Consider the following 15,617-nt stretch of genomic DNA (forward strand, 5'->3'; position numbering starts at 1 on the left):
GGACACCAAGAGTTGGTTTAAGGGCAACTTTGTAATTGTTATGCGACTGAATCTACCTAATCCAAAGACTACTCCATTTAAACCACTTTTCATTCCGCTGCTTCACATTGAATGGTATCAAAAGCTCTATGTCAATACAATGTTCCTATCGTTCTCTAATGGTTCAAGGCAAAGGTCTTAAAAACAATAGAATTTCCCTAAATAGGGAATCACATTTCTCATTTATTTGAGTGACTCAACCCAATATGTTCCTGAAATATTTGTTCAGAATTTAGATGAAGACCTTTTCCTATAATCCTTTGCTTTCACGCTACCTGATATTTTCAAAAGCTAAGAATATAGGCGGCTTGAATGCACATATTAAGTCAATATTTACTCATAAAATCTATTCACACAATTGTTTCTTTTTTAAATTGTGTGACAGTTCAACAAGTGAACTTTTCACATATCATTACAATACAAGAAAAAACAGTAAGATAATAAAACAGTTACATAAAAAGATTTCATCAAGAAGAAAAAAGAAGAAAATATAGCTGCCATTTCAAACCATCATCCAAATTCAATTGAGTATCATTCATGAATTGATCAAGTGCACATAGTTCTTGATAAGAATGACCATGCAAGAAGTAAGACCACAAAGCATCACAACCAATAATAGCAGTCCTAAAAATCAAATGTCTAAAATATGTCATCCTTTTAAATTGCAATGCAGGGCAATTAATTACAACATGTTTCAAAGTCTCAATACAATCCACAGCCCTACAGTAGCAACAAGTTACAGATGACGGGCTAAGCAAACCCCATCTAACTTTGATCTCCCTTGTAGGTGGAATATTGAGTCTGAATCGCATAAACGTATCCCAAATTTTACTGTTAGGAGAAAGACTAAGATACTTAGGTAAATACCCAGCGCATTTATGCTCGAATTTGAGGTGATTTAGAGAACTATATTTATGCTTAGTTTCGATAGTTTCACACCAATCAACCTTATACAGCACTTTCTTAATTCCCATAATATCTGTAGGCATCATCTGAAGAGCGAATCCCAACTTCTCAATAATATTTGTACATGTAGAAAGTAAAAGTCGAATAGTTTAATTTGTGTCTCTGTCGGGTAAAATTCTCATTTGTTTCTTAGTTTAGACCTAAGTTCTGTTTTTTGATATTTTTGTTTTCTTTTACTGATTTAGGACATTTCTTTTAATACCAATAGACCACTGGTAGACAACTTGCTGCCAAAAATGCAGGGTTCTAAATGTTTGCTTTGCTACAGTGGTTGCCAGCGATAATACCATTGCGGCCCCCGGGATACCATTTACCACAACTCTATCAAATCATGAATATACCAGGATGTGCAGAGTTGCATTTAAAATCCCATTTTATTATTTTCAAACTTACCCGCTAAGCATATTCCTTTGGTGGTGTTACATAGGTCCAGCATCACACGCACCTAACAACAAAAGAAGGTTACATTAATCTTTCTATCCTGCAGATTATTGTAGTTCCTGCGTTATTGACAACTTGCGTGATATCAAACTCAATATTAGGGTCGTACTGAGTGCAAGAAACTACACAAATCCTGATAACATTATATTAAGACAGACTTCTGCTTGCTTTAGACTTGAGTAACATTTTTCAGAAAGTAAGGCATAAACAGTTAATGGTCGAGGTGCAAGAAAACAAAATATGAAAATGAAAAAGAGAAAATGAAGATGGGGACAATAATGGAAAAGTGAAGAAAGGCGAGACAATAAAAATAAAACATACAAAACAAGAACGCAATTGAACAGAATTAATCGAGGTAAGCAATGGCGGATGAAAGGAGCATCGCTTATTCCACTTCTATGTGACTAGTTGGCCTCTCAAATGGTATTGAATTGATTAGGGGGTGGGTGAAACCGTACCGGATCGTGCGGCCTGGAAAATGGCCAATGGGGTATCCAGGTCACTCCACCTGGAGATAAAGTCACTTATGGACCTTTGATGGGCTCCCTCTACATTACAATTGAACAAAGTGTGGTAAAGAAATTAGGAGTAAAGGTGAAGAGGTGGTCATGACACAAGGGTGCACGTGGAAGCGAGAGCCTGACGCAACACTTACGCTCTCTCTCTCCACCATTGCATAGTCTGCCAGAAGATTTCAGCCTTCCTCCCTCCCTAGCAAGCTCTAGCAATTCTTTTGTGGTGAGGACCACCATTCTGTAAATTTTAATAAGTTCTGAAGGAATGGATATCGAGTATTCTTTCGCAGCACTCAGGGCTCTATGATGAATGAAGGTTGGGCCATAAGACTGTCCATTGCCTTGAATATTTTTACATTCACAGAACATGTGTCAAAGACAGGAAAATACAGGGACAAGAAAGCGGCTTGGCTAGTAGACCATACGCAAGACGCATTAAGAAGGCCTGGGGCCGCACCTCTTATAGCTTGCATGCAACAAGTATGAAATGGACCATGTGACATGCTCCTGAGTGAGTGTGCAAAAGGCCAATTTTTGGGTTGAACAAGACACTCTGGGCTTTCTCATAACCTTGTCTTTTCAAGCCTTTTTGGGTAACTAAAAAATCTCCAATAATGCAAGGCTAGAGACCCCCAGTGATACTGGGTCCAGAACATGTGCAGCTCATGCGTTAAACAAGCATTTGCAATGCCATCAGTTTGGGCTTTTGTACAGGCATGGGAAAGGCGCTTGCCAGGCACTGTCATAGTGGGAATTAACAGTAGCAGGCAGGTGCAAAATGGTGCAAGCACCAGGGCATCTAATTGCAGTGCCTGCCTGGCAAATGTCTAATACTTATACACATTCCAAAACTTTTGGCTTTGCCATTGCTTGATTTTTTTTACAGGACCTCAGTGAAGGGCCCACAGTATTGCTTATAAATGAATGCAGACCTTGTTAAGACTTTTATATTACACTAGTAGCGTGTTTACAGCTCCAATTAAGCCATTACCTCTCAGAAGACTGCTTTGAAAAAACACTGGAAGGTACTTTGAGTGCAAAGTTTGATGGTAAGGCTTGAATAAAGCCCAAAGAGTTCTCATGGGGTAGTGTTTTGGGCGGCGAGGGGTTAGCATGAACTTGGGCAGTCAATGGGTGGGAAAATAGCCAAATACCACCTACAAGCTATGTGTTCCTCCTTATATGCCAATTCTCCCTATCTTTAGTCTAGTGCAATAGTTTTGCCCTATAGGTGGCACAGGCGCCACCCAACAGCTCAAACTAAAAAGGTGCAGCAATAATGCCTCTGGCACTGAGCACACTTACGTAGCTGAAGACTTTACAGTAGTGAGTCTTGGGGCTTGGTTCTAAGGAGCAATGTAAGAATACATCAGCTACAAAACGTTTAGAAGCTATTCCACTGCAATGTACATGTGGAGGGTTTATAATAATAAAATAATAATAATAATAATTAAATACAATGTACAATGTAAACTGTACTCCCGTTTCTCCTACTCAGTCAATAAAACAATTCAATCTGAGGGAAACTCCCTGCAGAGTAGGATTGGACTATGCAATGAAAAGTGTATGCAGCCATGTTGCCTCATATAAAAGTATCTTGCGAGATGTACTTGTTTTGTCAGAGTCGTGTTCATTACTCCAGAACCTCATACCTTGGTCTCAAAGCGTCATTCGTTATTATCTTATAATAAACAGCAGCCTGCAATGACCGTGCAAAAGCATGCGAATATGTTCTATTACAGGCAGCATGAGACATCACTACTGGCCTGTAGTAGGAAAATGACTTCACTACTGCGCATGGAATCAGTTATTACCGTTGTGCTGTGCTGTCACTGTGCCCGCTGCCTGAGCCAGCAGAGAGCAGAATACCAGCCGTTACTGTAGTACTTCAACCCTTGACAAGCTATTCCTTCTAAAATATCTTTGTGACGCTTTGCAGTCATTCATTGATAAAGAAATGTTTACTAGGTTTTATGTTTATTTTGTGCAATGCTGGAGTTTGACACAGGCGGGCAAGAACATATCTGCATTATGTCATTTGTTTTTTTTATTACAAAACAGCTTTTAGATGCATTTCATATAACTTCTTAAGCTATTATGCTGCAGCAGTTTCTACAAGTTCCCTGTTCGGTTTTATTTCCATTCCAGATTCCACACTGATTATATGGATCAACAACTGGGAGAGTTCTTATATTTGAGTAAGAAAGAGGCCAGGCATTAACAGTGTGTGACCATGTATTATAAGGAATACAATACACCCTACTGTATGTAAAAAGGATATCCCACGTGACTGAGAAGCCATGTGACTTCATAAAGGAACTTCGACCACATGTCCATATTTGGTCACTAAAGTGTTGAATTATTTGCAATGTAATTATTAACTACAATAGGGGGTGCTTTATCCCATATTTATTTTTATTTGATTTTTTTACATTTGTAGAGCGCACTACAGCCCAAAGGCATTGAGGCGCTTTTTTACATGAAAGTGTACGTAGTCAAGATTACAGTTAGAGCAAGAACATGCGGTTACTTGGTTACATAGTAGGTCCTAGGTTTACAAAGTAAAGTTGGGAATATTTCATGGTTTGGTTTCATGGTGCACAGAGTAAGAGCTAGGAATTAACAGTTCAGACAGCCTGGTTTTGACGGCTTTGCGGAACGCTAGGTGAGAGTCGATTCCCCTGATGTGCGTAACTAGGGCGTTCCAGTGTGTGGCGCATATATATATATATATATATATATAACCCCAACTTTCTCCCACGTAGTTCTTTGCTTTGCCGGGATTATGTATTCCATGAGTCTGTACTTTTACCTCGTTTCTCCTTTCTCCATGTTTCCATTCTCTTGTCGCTTTCTCAGTGTCTTTCCACAAAGATCACGATTCTCAGCCCTTTTCAGCTTTACATACTTCAGCGCTTTTCTCAGGCTGTAAGCGCTTCCAAAAACTTCCTGTGCTGCACGGCCCTTTCAGGCTTCTCAGTGCACCTCCATCTCTAGCAGCTCCAAAAACATCTCAATGCCCCTCTCAAATTCTAAGTCCTTGCTAAAAATGTTCCCAATGCCTGGAACATTTGAGGTATCTTTCAGACTTCTCAGCACCATATCAGGATCTAGGCGCTTTATTTGGCTTCCCAATGTCTTCCTGGGGCACTAGACTTCCTAAAACCACTCCAGCTTTCTTCATGAACTGCCTGAGCATATGGCAGTCAGGTAGGGCAGTCTCCAACATCCTCATCATCATCCTCTTAGCACAGCCTCCTGATTCTTCCCCATCCTGCTCCGCCCATCAGCAAGCCTGCTCTCCTACCCCTTGTCTTGATCCCAGATTGGTAGGGAGCCTGCATCTTGTCTCTAAAATTCTATTGGCTGCAGCAGTTTTTTTATTTTATTGATTTCATGACACAACATATCAAAGGATGCAAACGCATAACAAAGCTTTATCCCCACGTTGCTCAATCTGTAACCCCCCTGCCCTCCCCACCAGGAAAGGCAAGCATGGAGCCCTGACTATATTATCCAGAAATGGTGATTCTTTCTGTATGTCCAGCAACTTCAATCTCTGTGGGCACCGCGTGCTCTGAAGTCCTCTCTTAGGAAGTCCAGTGCCTCGGGAAAAGTTCATACCCTCGTTTTGGAGGGCATTGGTAACCCGCTCTAGAGCAACAAACTCCCACATGATTCGCAGCCAATCCTGAAACGTCGGCACTTCTCCCCCTTGCCCCTCTTTGGAGAGTGCTCAGCCTTCCACCTCATGCCTGGGAGTGTAGGTGATAGACACTTGGCCTCTCAGCTTGAATTGTTTCCATTATTCTTCATTTGCGTTTGGTGGAGCCAACATGTGCAGCCGTTACTTTGCTGTGGGGTTGTTAATAATTCTGGGTTTTAGGTTACACAGCGCTTGCTGTTCCACGATTACAGGCACGTCATTTTGTTCTGTGTCAGATAATTCCCTACATTTGGTATCATTACAACTTTGCTGGTGCCGAAATAACGTGCCAGAATTACTGTATACCGGCATGTTCCCACACGGGCAAAGTACAAGTTTGCTGGTGCGGTGGAGGAATAATTCTGCCACTCTACTGGAAAAAATAGCCAGTATTACCGGCAAATCCTCCAATGGAGTCTTGTGGGACTCCATAGAATGGGGATTTAGCTGATGTATGTGATTTCTTCGAATATATTTCTCCTACTGGAGATTTCATCGAATCCATTTCACTGAAATCCCACTTCTTTTTTTTTATTTCTTTTTTTTATGCGGCGGAGACTCCCCGAAGCACCCCCTCATCCCTCGCTACCCTAACTTATACCCTTACCCCACACGCCACCTATTATGCATTACACTTATACCATTTCCCCTACCATTTTTGGTGAAATGGAATCGGTGAAAAATCACATTGGGGGAAATGGTATTCAAAGAAATCTACGGTAACTGGATTTAGCACCCTTACCAGCAGTAATTCCGTCAGGTCAAGTGCCGGTAACAGTGTTACTGGTTGCTGGTACCCTGGCGGTAATACCGCCAGGATACCGTCAACCTTTTCATGAACCCCATTGTATTTAAGTACCTGCATTACCTCAATATATTCCTAGAACAAACGTTCCTGCATTTTTCTTTAAAAATCTCTGCAGAGCATTTTCTGTAATATCTTTCAAAAGATCCCAGAGTAGAAATACCTGTAGTATTATTTTAAAGGTTTCTGCTGAGAAGTACATGCACTCTTATTTTGAAGTCCTTGTGAGGAGCTACCTTACCTTTAATTCAAATGGATTCTCCAAGTAAACATATGTCCTGCCCCCTAAAATATCCTGCAAAGAACAAATTATACTGGAGAAGCATCAGGAGGGTACCTAGGTCTTTGGACAACAGGGGATAATGCAACCTGCCGGTCGCTCTAGTAGGCCACTAGGCATGAGTTAGAGACGGGCATGTTATCAAGCTGTTCCTGAGAGGTGCCCCACTTGCTCGTCCACTCCCCATTTCCCTGTAAGGCAGCCTGTTTCTGGGAGCGTCGTTTCCACTTCTCATGTAATACCAGTTCAAGCAGGAGTCTGCAACCTTTGGCTATCCAGATGTTTTGGACCGCAACTACCATCAGGCCTTATAGCATACACATTGGTGAGGGATGCTGGGAGTGATAGTCCAAAACATCCAGAGAGCTGCAGGTTGCAGAACCCTAAGTTAAGGCATGAAACACCCCTTGGAGATTCTTCTTTTACCCACCTCTGCCCAGAAGGGGACGGAATATAGGATGAGCCGGGGGATGCTGTGTGCTATTTTGCAGTATGCCTGCTTGTCTAGCTGCAGAAGAAAGAAGATGTGTGCCCTTAGCACCTGTAGCCATCACACTGTCATAGGGGTGACTGGTGCCTGCATAGAATAATGGACTGATACTAGAACCAGCACCTTCAGTGAAGCTAATGAGACAACTTCAGAGAATTGATAAACAGAACCTTCTATAGAGATAGCCAGAATTGAGTGCCAGTCTCCCACACCCCAAAGGCCTAGTGGGGAGCAGAAAGGTGTTCATGAGAAGCAGTGGATCTTAAGAAATGCACAACATCCAGAGTATAATGTAGTCCTCCATTCTTCTAGTACGTGGACCACAAAGCCTGAAAATGCCCACAGCAACATCTATTCCTTCAATATAACAATCCACAGACCGCTCTGCTGATGCACCTCAAACTTAATCTGCAGCATCCCCTGCTATGTAGCGAGGGGATTCAAGCAAGCATCTCATCCCTGGCCAGCGCCACCTCCTGTTTATTCCATTGTTGAGGCCCACACACAGCTCCGTGTAAGCTTCCCACACATAGAACATGCACAGCACAGATAGCAGCAGTGCAAGCTTCACTCTCAAGCATTTACAGTAGAGGAAGAAGCAACGCAAATGTCCCTCGCAAACGCTTGCAGCATGTTCAGTACATTCAGCAGCGGTGCAAACATCCCTCTCATACACACAATAGGTACAGATTGTGGAGCAGTAGTGCAATCCTCACCCACGGACAACTGGTGCAGCAGCTAGAGGAGCAATCCTCACACAAACACGAGTACGCAGTGGCATCATGAGTATAACATATCCCCTCTCTCTCTCTCTCTCTCTCTCTCTCTCTCTCTCTCTCTCTCTCTCTCTCTCTCTCTCTCTCTCTCTTTCTCTCTCTCTCCATCTCTCTCTCTCTCTCTCTCTCTCTCTCTCTGTCTCTCCCTCTCCCTCTCCCTTTCTCTCTCGCTCACACACAGGAAATAGTAGTGTATCCTCCACACCATTCACACACACCACTCACTCAAAACAAGTGCAGCACTCAGAGAGCCAGAGTACATTTCACACGAGCGCAGGTTCACCCGAAGGCATCATGGCACTCATCTAATAGACATGGGCCTAAAGGAACAGCAAGGTGAATTTCAAAAGAGAACAGTCTTCAGAGCATGACGAAATGATAGATGGTTAATGGTAACCCGCAAGGGCAGAGGGAGCGCATTCCATGCCTTAGCTGCCGCCACAGAGAAAGCACAGCCACCAGTACGAGAAAGTCTCACCCAAGGTATTTGAATCATCAAAGACGATCGAGAACGAAGAACTCTGAGAGGAACCTAAGGGGAAAAGTTGATTTGAAGACATTCAGTTCCAAGTTCATAAAAAGCTTTATGAACGATGCACAGGGACTTCTCAACAGGAAGCCAGTGAAGCTGACGGAGAAGGGGTGAAATGCGTGTGCCAAAAGGAGGCCGCTGAATTCTGCAACAGCTGGAGGTGGTGAAAAAGATAGGCAGGTTGAGCCAAATAGAGTGTGTTGCAGTAATCAATACCACTCAGAACAGGAGCAGCTATCACAGGAGCATGACATTTGAGAGGGATGAAGGGTAAAGCTTTACAAAGGATTTTAAGGCCACTTGATCACGCATCGACAGTGAGGCAGATATTTCTATCCCCAAATCCTTCATCAAAGTTAGAGGAGAGGGGAAAGGACCAACAATAGAGGGCCAGAAATCAGGAGCCCAAACGAACAGAGAATAAGAGGAGCCAACAACCCAAAACGCAGTCTTCTCACCTTTCACCTTTAGCCAGTTCTCGCCCATCCACCCACCCATCTCCTCAAGGCAGCCCCTAAGCCGAGCAGCTGTGTCCGGTCGGGAGAGATCTAGACAGAGTATAATCTGCGTATTTCCGGCCTAGGAGTAGCACATAAAGCCATGGTAGTGGATAAGGCAGAGAAGTGGCTGAATATACATGTTGGACAAGGTGCGAGATAAAGCAGAGACTTGAGGGAACCCGCAAGATGAGGGGTCTGGCACTGAATAGAAAGGAGAAAGATAGAAAGACTGTGAGCTACCAGCATGGAAGGCAGAAAACCATGCAAGCACCTGGCCTGACAGACCCGCTGAAGGCAGACGGGAGATCAGGGTAGGGTGGTCTACGGTGTCAAATGTGGCTGACAAATCTAATGAAATCAGCGCCCCAACACCACCATCCTCTACCAGGCGGGCAAGATAGTCACCCGCGGACACAAGCACCGACTCAGTCCCCATACCAGGTTGAAAACCTGACTGGAACGGATCAAAGAATTTAGACAATTCAAGAAAAGAACTAAGCAGAGGGGAGATCAAGGACTCAAGCAGTTTCATGTGAAAAGGGTGAAGTGAAATAGGGTGAACGTTTGATAAGATTCTAGTGAAGGTTTCTTTTACAGGGGAATTACCAGTGCATGTTTCAGGTCACTAGGAATTTGACCTTACTCAAAACATCCGGTCTGGTGCTTCACTCAGAGTGGTGACTGCACTGGCTAGATGCCACATTGTAGCATTAGTCTGGCTAGATGCCACATTGTAGCATTAGTCTGGCTAGATGCCACATTGTAGCATTAGTGGCAGCAGGGTTGGATTGGCTTTAGGGAACTCTGTAGATTTCCTGGTTAGCCTCTGCACCCTGGGCCTCTTTGTGTGGGAACCTATTTTATTTCCAAATGTTATCATGGGAAAAGGCCTGGGCTTCCTGAAAATATGTAATTTGGGGCCACTTTCAACATTATTTCCTGGGCCTCCTTTGGTTTCCAGTCCACCCCTAAGTGGCATGCTCTGGGAAGGTCCGAACTCTGAATGTGTCCATAGATCATTGGTGGGTTTATGTATAAGGCCAGAATCTGGGGAAAAAAGAATGTGCTGGTGGTTAAGAAGGCTGGTGAGACTTGCATTGCAGGAGAGGGCAGTGTGAAGCAGGACTGGGACCTCACTGCCACAGTTGACTTAGGAAATGACTGATGCAGACTTGTTACACCCAATCATGGAGTGGTTCGCCTTTCATGCCTCCATGTCCCACATAGTGCCTGTCTAATCTAGCGGAGGACGTTCCCCAGCTGTGCCACTTCTCAACCAGACACCCCTTGCTCTTACTGATCTCGCCACCAGATCCGAGCATCTCCTGTGGACCCCAGGCAGGGGCCCACTATGCACATGTGCACTATTGCCTGGTATCTCTCCAGTCCACCAAACCTTTGCTCCGGTTCTTGACGGCACGGTGTAGGCAGTGCCACGCCCATGTAATATCTCCTGCATGCCGCAGCACCTGTTGCTCTCAACTCTCTCCCTACATGCACACATTTGTATTTGTGCACCAGAAAAGCAAATCACAGGATACAAGTAAGTAGATGTGCCCGGTTTTGTACGATCAGACCGAAAAAAAGGTCCGACCATACAAAAAGCCTGAAAAATGCTAGCACCAAAAAAGGTCCGACCGTACAAAAAGCCTGAAAAATGCTAGCACCAAAAAAGGTCCGACCGTACAAAAAGCCTGAAAAATGCTAGCACCAAAAAAGGTCCGACCGTACAAAAAGCCAGAAAAATGCTACCACCAAAGGTTCGAACACCAAAAGTCCGAACCTTTGATGGTAGCATTGCAGGTAAGTAAAAAAAAAAAAAAGACGGCAGGGGCTGCAGGGGTGTCCCCCGCAACACCCCGCTCACTATACTTTACATTATAGTGGGCGTGGTTTGCGGGGACACCCCTGCAGCCCCCGTAGTATGTAAGTATGTTCGCATGAGAAAGGTGCAAACTTTTGGTAGTTCGCACCTTTCTCATGCAAAATTTCCGGCCGCTGCAAAATCAGCCACGGTCGGATCACTTAGAATCGATGTGCACAGGGCTGTTAAGGGAATTGATCAAACCCAGTGGTGGAAATGAACTTTTTTTTACTTGGGGATCCCACCTAGCATGGGGGTCGAGGGGAGTTCGGCAGGGAGTCAGGGGGGTATTTTAGTCAACCCCATAAACATTTGCCTCGCAGCCCCTCAGAAGATGAACACCTGGGAAATAGCCACATTTCTCATAATCTCAGGAAAGTACATAATGTGCACACCCTTTAACCCCCCCCCACCCCAAAAAGCACATCTGTATTTCCTGTACAGTGCGATATTGCCATGTGATTTCGGGGCACTCCTACTCAGACCAAGTGCTCACTGGAGTGAATATGGATTCCCCAGTATTTGGGAGCTGAATCTAAGATCCGGGGAGCAATTTGTTGACGAATCCCAGATCTGGGAAGATCCGGTCCAATGACAGCATTGATGAAGCCTTTAACACGTCATAGCTATTCCTAGCACTTCCTCGGCTGCCTTGTAAAGGCACTGGGAAAGCCAGTAAACAAAGATGCTGACAATCCCTGCACATCCCTATAGGGACGACAGTTGCAATCCCTTGGCTCCATAAACTAAAAAGGAAGAGCGGAAAAAGAGCTGTATGTTTTTTCCGAAGAATCTTTTTCCGAGCACCCCATAAGCCAGAGATCAGTAATGATAGAACTAATGTGTATTTGCATTAAAGGTAGCCCTGCTTGCACTTGTTCGAGCCCGTTTGGAACCAGCGGAAGTCCCTTCATTTCCGGAAACTGTTTGGGGGAGTTCCTGCTCAGAGCTGTGTGCTCCCAAGCTTTCTCAAGGCTCAGGCCAGGGAATATCTGCTGCATTAGTGGGGACCGGGCCATATTTTGTACTGTTTCAGAAATCCCTGCGCATGATTGAATTCTTCCTGAAGTTATTAGGGACTGGTTATGTTTGTAACAATGTCCACACGCACACAGAAAAACAAGCATTGGCAATGCCAACAGTTTGGGCTTTTGGCTGGGCATGGGAAAGGCACTTGCCAGGCACCACCGTAGTGGTATTAACTACCCATTGTTGGTAGCAGGTGCACTAGCTTTGTGACTACTGTGCTACTCTGCTCACTGGGACTAGGAAGTTGTGGTCATAACTAGCGAGCTGTGGCCATCCACTAGAGGCTGTAGCTGCCATTGGTCCGATGTGATTGACTAACGAGCTGTGGCTGCTTGTAGAGAGCTGTGACCGTCCATTAGAGAACTGTGGTTGTCCATTAGAAACCTGGTCGCTGTTAGATGGCTATGACGGCCTCTAAAGAGCTGTGACTGTCCATTAATTAGAGCTGTGGCTGCCCACTAATGAGCTGTGGCTGCCATTAGACACCTGTGACTACGTCTAAGGAATTGATGCAGCCTGTAAAGTGCTTTGGCTGTCACGAGGGAGCTGTTGTCTCCACCAGAGAGCCGTTGTCTCAACTATAGAGCTGTTCCTGCCAGTAGAGAGTTTGGGCTGCCAAATGAGTTGTGGTCATCCTCTAAAAATCATAGGCTGTCACAAGAGAGTTGTGGCGTCTACAAGTGAGCTGCGGCTACCCCTAAAGAGGTGTGTCCACAAAAAATGTTTCTTGGATAATGGATTATTTCATTGTTATTTCCAACAGGCCCTGAAGTTTGAAGGATTTGGAGCCTGTGTGTTTTAAACACCTGGCTGACATTAACAACGGGGAATGAAAACTGCTAATTGTTTTACACGTACAGTGAATACGTAATTTAGGTTAATATGATACTGTGATGAAACAAGTAAATGGCCCTCATTATAAGTTTGCTGGTCCGGTAACAACAGTACCGGTAAGCTTGCCGGTACCATTGTTACCGGACCAGCAAACTACGAGTTCTGCTCGTGGGTGCCTTCCCGCCCGCCAGGACTGGCCTGGGCGTACTGGCACCCGTGCACCCGGTGCATCCGACCTCCCCATTCCCATTGAGCCCTATGGGGTTCAAATGGCAATGGGGAGCATTTCATTCCGGTGCCCGCGAATGGGCAATTGCCTGAGCCGGCAGGGCCGTAATGACCCGGGAACTGCCCATTCGAGGCCGCCAGAAAAAAAATTATACCGGCGTCAGCTAACGGCACGGCTACCACGGTCTCATAATGAGGCCCGTTGTTTTATTGTGAGTAAAGGGTAGAAACACCTTTTATTGCAATGGAGTCATCTATTTTTCTGTGATGGTTAAAAACCCCTTACAAGCATTCTCTGGCAAACCCATTATATTGCATAGTTTGAAGGATTTGATCACGAGTTGGTGTTTTTTATTTGCTTAGTAAGCATACTTTCTGAGCTGATTATCACCAAGTCAAGCATTTAAATTCTGTTAGGGAAGGGTGAATGCTGTGAACTTTCGCTACCACTGAACCTCTGTGGTAGCTCACCAAGTTAAGTGCTTGCTGCTGATATCAGAGAGTAACTTGCCGGTTACAGATTCAAATTCCTACACGGCCATCTGTGCTGTTCATCTTTTACAGGTCGATAAATGCAATTAAATTGGGTGGTAACCAAGACATCGCTATGAAATGCTAGAAACCATGGCTGCATGAAGCACTTTCCTATCGAGCCTCATTTATTTCAATCTGTGCTTTATAGAGTTAACCCTTCACTGGGCCCAGTGAAGGCCCGTCCACCCACTTCTTATCCGGTATTGAACAGGAGTCGTTCTTTACACAAGCTCTTGTATAGGTAAACCCAGATCACATGCTTTGTTTGGTTTCCTACGACTTGCTGGATCTAGTATCTTTCTATTAACACAAATTTCACAACAACTACTGCCACCAGAGGACTAAAGAGCAACAAATTGTCCTGGATGGGCAACAAAGGTCGAATGCTGTCCCTTTAATGCCCCCAAGGAGCTCCTTGGCCAGAAGGGTCCTTCTTCGAGTGTCTCTGAAACAAAGTGCTTCTGCTCTGAGAAGAAGGCGTGGGAGGAGCCTTCCTGCCTGTGCCCACACCAAGGCTTCTGTATCAGGGCCAGTGGAGCAACGGTGGAGCTACGCCCACTGTATGCACAGCAAACAGTTCAGCGAGCCTCTGCCCGCTTGTTTGGGTGGGCAGATGCAGGAATGGGTGGGAATGGCCATAGGGATTAGCATGGCCATGGGCAGGCAATGGGTGGGCTCATAACAAAACAGCACCTATAAACTGTGTGACCCTCCTCATAGGTCATTCCTGTGTGTCCTTCGTCATATGCCCTTTCTCTCTATCTGTACGAATCTTAATACTAATATCTTTCAGAACTGCTTCCCGAGATCTCGGATGGGCCAATGAAGGTTCTCTTCTGATCTTCACACGCTGCCAGCAACGTGTTTACCCAAATGTAATGGACACGTATTGATTCTCACTCAATGTTTCGTAATCAAAGCTGCTTGTTGTCGGCACTACCAAATATGAGTTTAAGTTGCCGATTTGGTGAATCCTATATATTTTTTTGTTTTAGTACAATTTTCAGAAAGCCTTTGGACAAGGGGTGAAGTTCAGCACTCTATGATCCAACCCCCTTCATACCTCACCAAACCAGAATCCTAAGTCTAGCTTCTCAACCTCAGCTCATCTCCTCCCTGAGGCGATATAAAAGATTTGGTGATGGGATTTCTCTATTTTCAATGGCTTTGAAAACCCCCCGACTGATGAGCAGACTTCAGCCCACCAGCCTTCATTAATGGAAGTCACTGAACCCCACCTGTTTTGATTCTTCCGTTGTCCATATTAGACTCTTGCGACCTCCCACTTTGTGCCGTTACCAGTGGTGGACTGGCTTATGTGGACCTCAGCAGATTTCCCAATGTACTCCTGCTCTGTGGGCCACTTTTCTGTAGCTAGTCTGGTTTTCTGCTCCCCATACCCTCTCTCCCAGTCACCCCACACCTTATTTGCATCTCATCTTGAAACACTTGTGTATAGGCGCGTTACAAATGCCTTATCATATCATATCATATCATATCTCCTTGCACCCATGTCTTTGAAGCAAAGACCTTTTCATAAAATGTACAGTGCGTTATTCTTCATTAGTACAAAGCAAGGGGGTGTGGCGGCCTACCAGCCAATGAGAAGGCTTGGAACGGGGTCCTTACCACACAGGGAAAGGCCCTGCTCCAAGACTCCTCCGAGCGGCAGGCTACCATCTTCCCTCGCCAGGAATCTGGTAAGTGTGCTGCCTGCACCCCTTTTCCCCATCCCACTTTTCCACGTATTTAAGTCCCCCCTCCCGCTCGCCACTTACCTCCTGCAGCATTGTCTCTCGCTGGCGCCAGGAACAGGATTGTTCCCGGCACATCTCCGGCGTGTGATTAGCCACCATGGAAAGCGATAAGGGACTACATGTAGTCCCTTCAACCCGATCCCTGGCAGACATTTTTTGTGCTTTTTTCCCATGTGGAGAAACAGTTTCGCTGCTGTTTCTCTGCTAGAGAAACACAATTCTATTATTACACCGGTATGATGTGCCGGGGTACTAATTACAATAGAAACCTCGGAGGGGGGCATTACCGGTTTGGTAATGCCCTGGGCCTTATGTTAAAGC

The 15,617-nt window shown here is 44.9% G+C and overlaps 1 protein-coding gene across 1 annotated transcript in view; it reads right to left on the reverse strand.

The window, feature by feature from the left end:
- The window catches only part of GLDN (gliomedin), a 208,055-nt gene that overhangs the window by 163,819 nt on the left and 28,619 nt on the right, over positions 1-15,617 (reverse strand). Inside the window, exon 2 of the mRNA XM_069624809.1 lies at positions 1,399-1,450. Within this exon, the coding sequence (XP_069480910.1) occupies positions 1,399-1,450 (52 nt within the window). The remainder of the gene's footprint in view (positions 1-1,398; positions 1,451-15,617) is intronic.

The sequence above is a fragment of the Ambystoma mexicanum genome, chromosome 11 (genome assembly GCF_040938575.1).
Source record: "Ambystoma mexicanum isolate Mex_15411 chromosome 11, UKY_AmexF1_1, whole genome shotgun sequence".
Lineage (NCBI taxonomy): Eukaryota > Metazoa > Chordata > Amphibia > Caudata > Ambystomatidae > Ambystoma > Ambystoma mexicanum.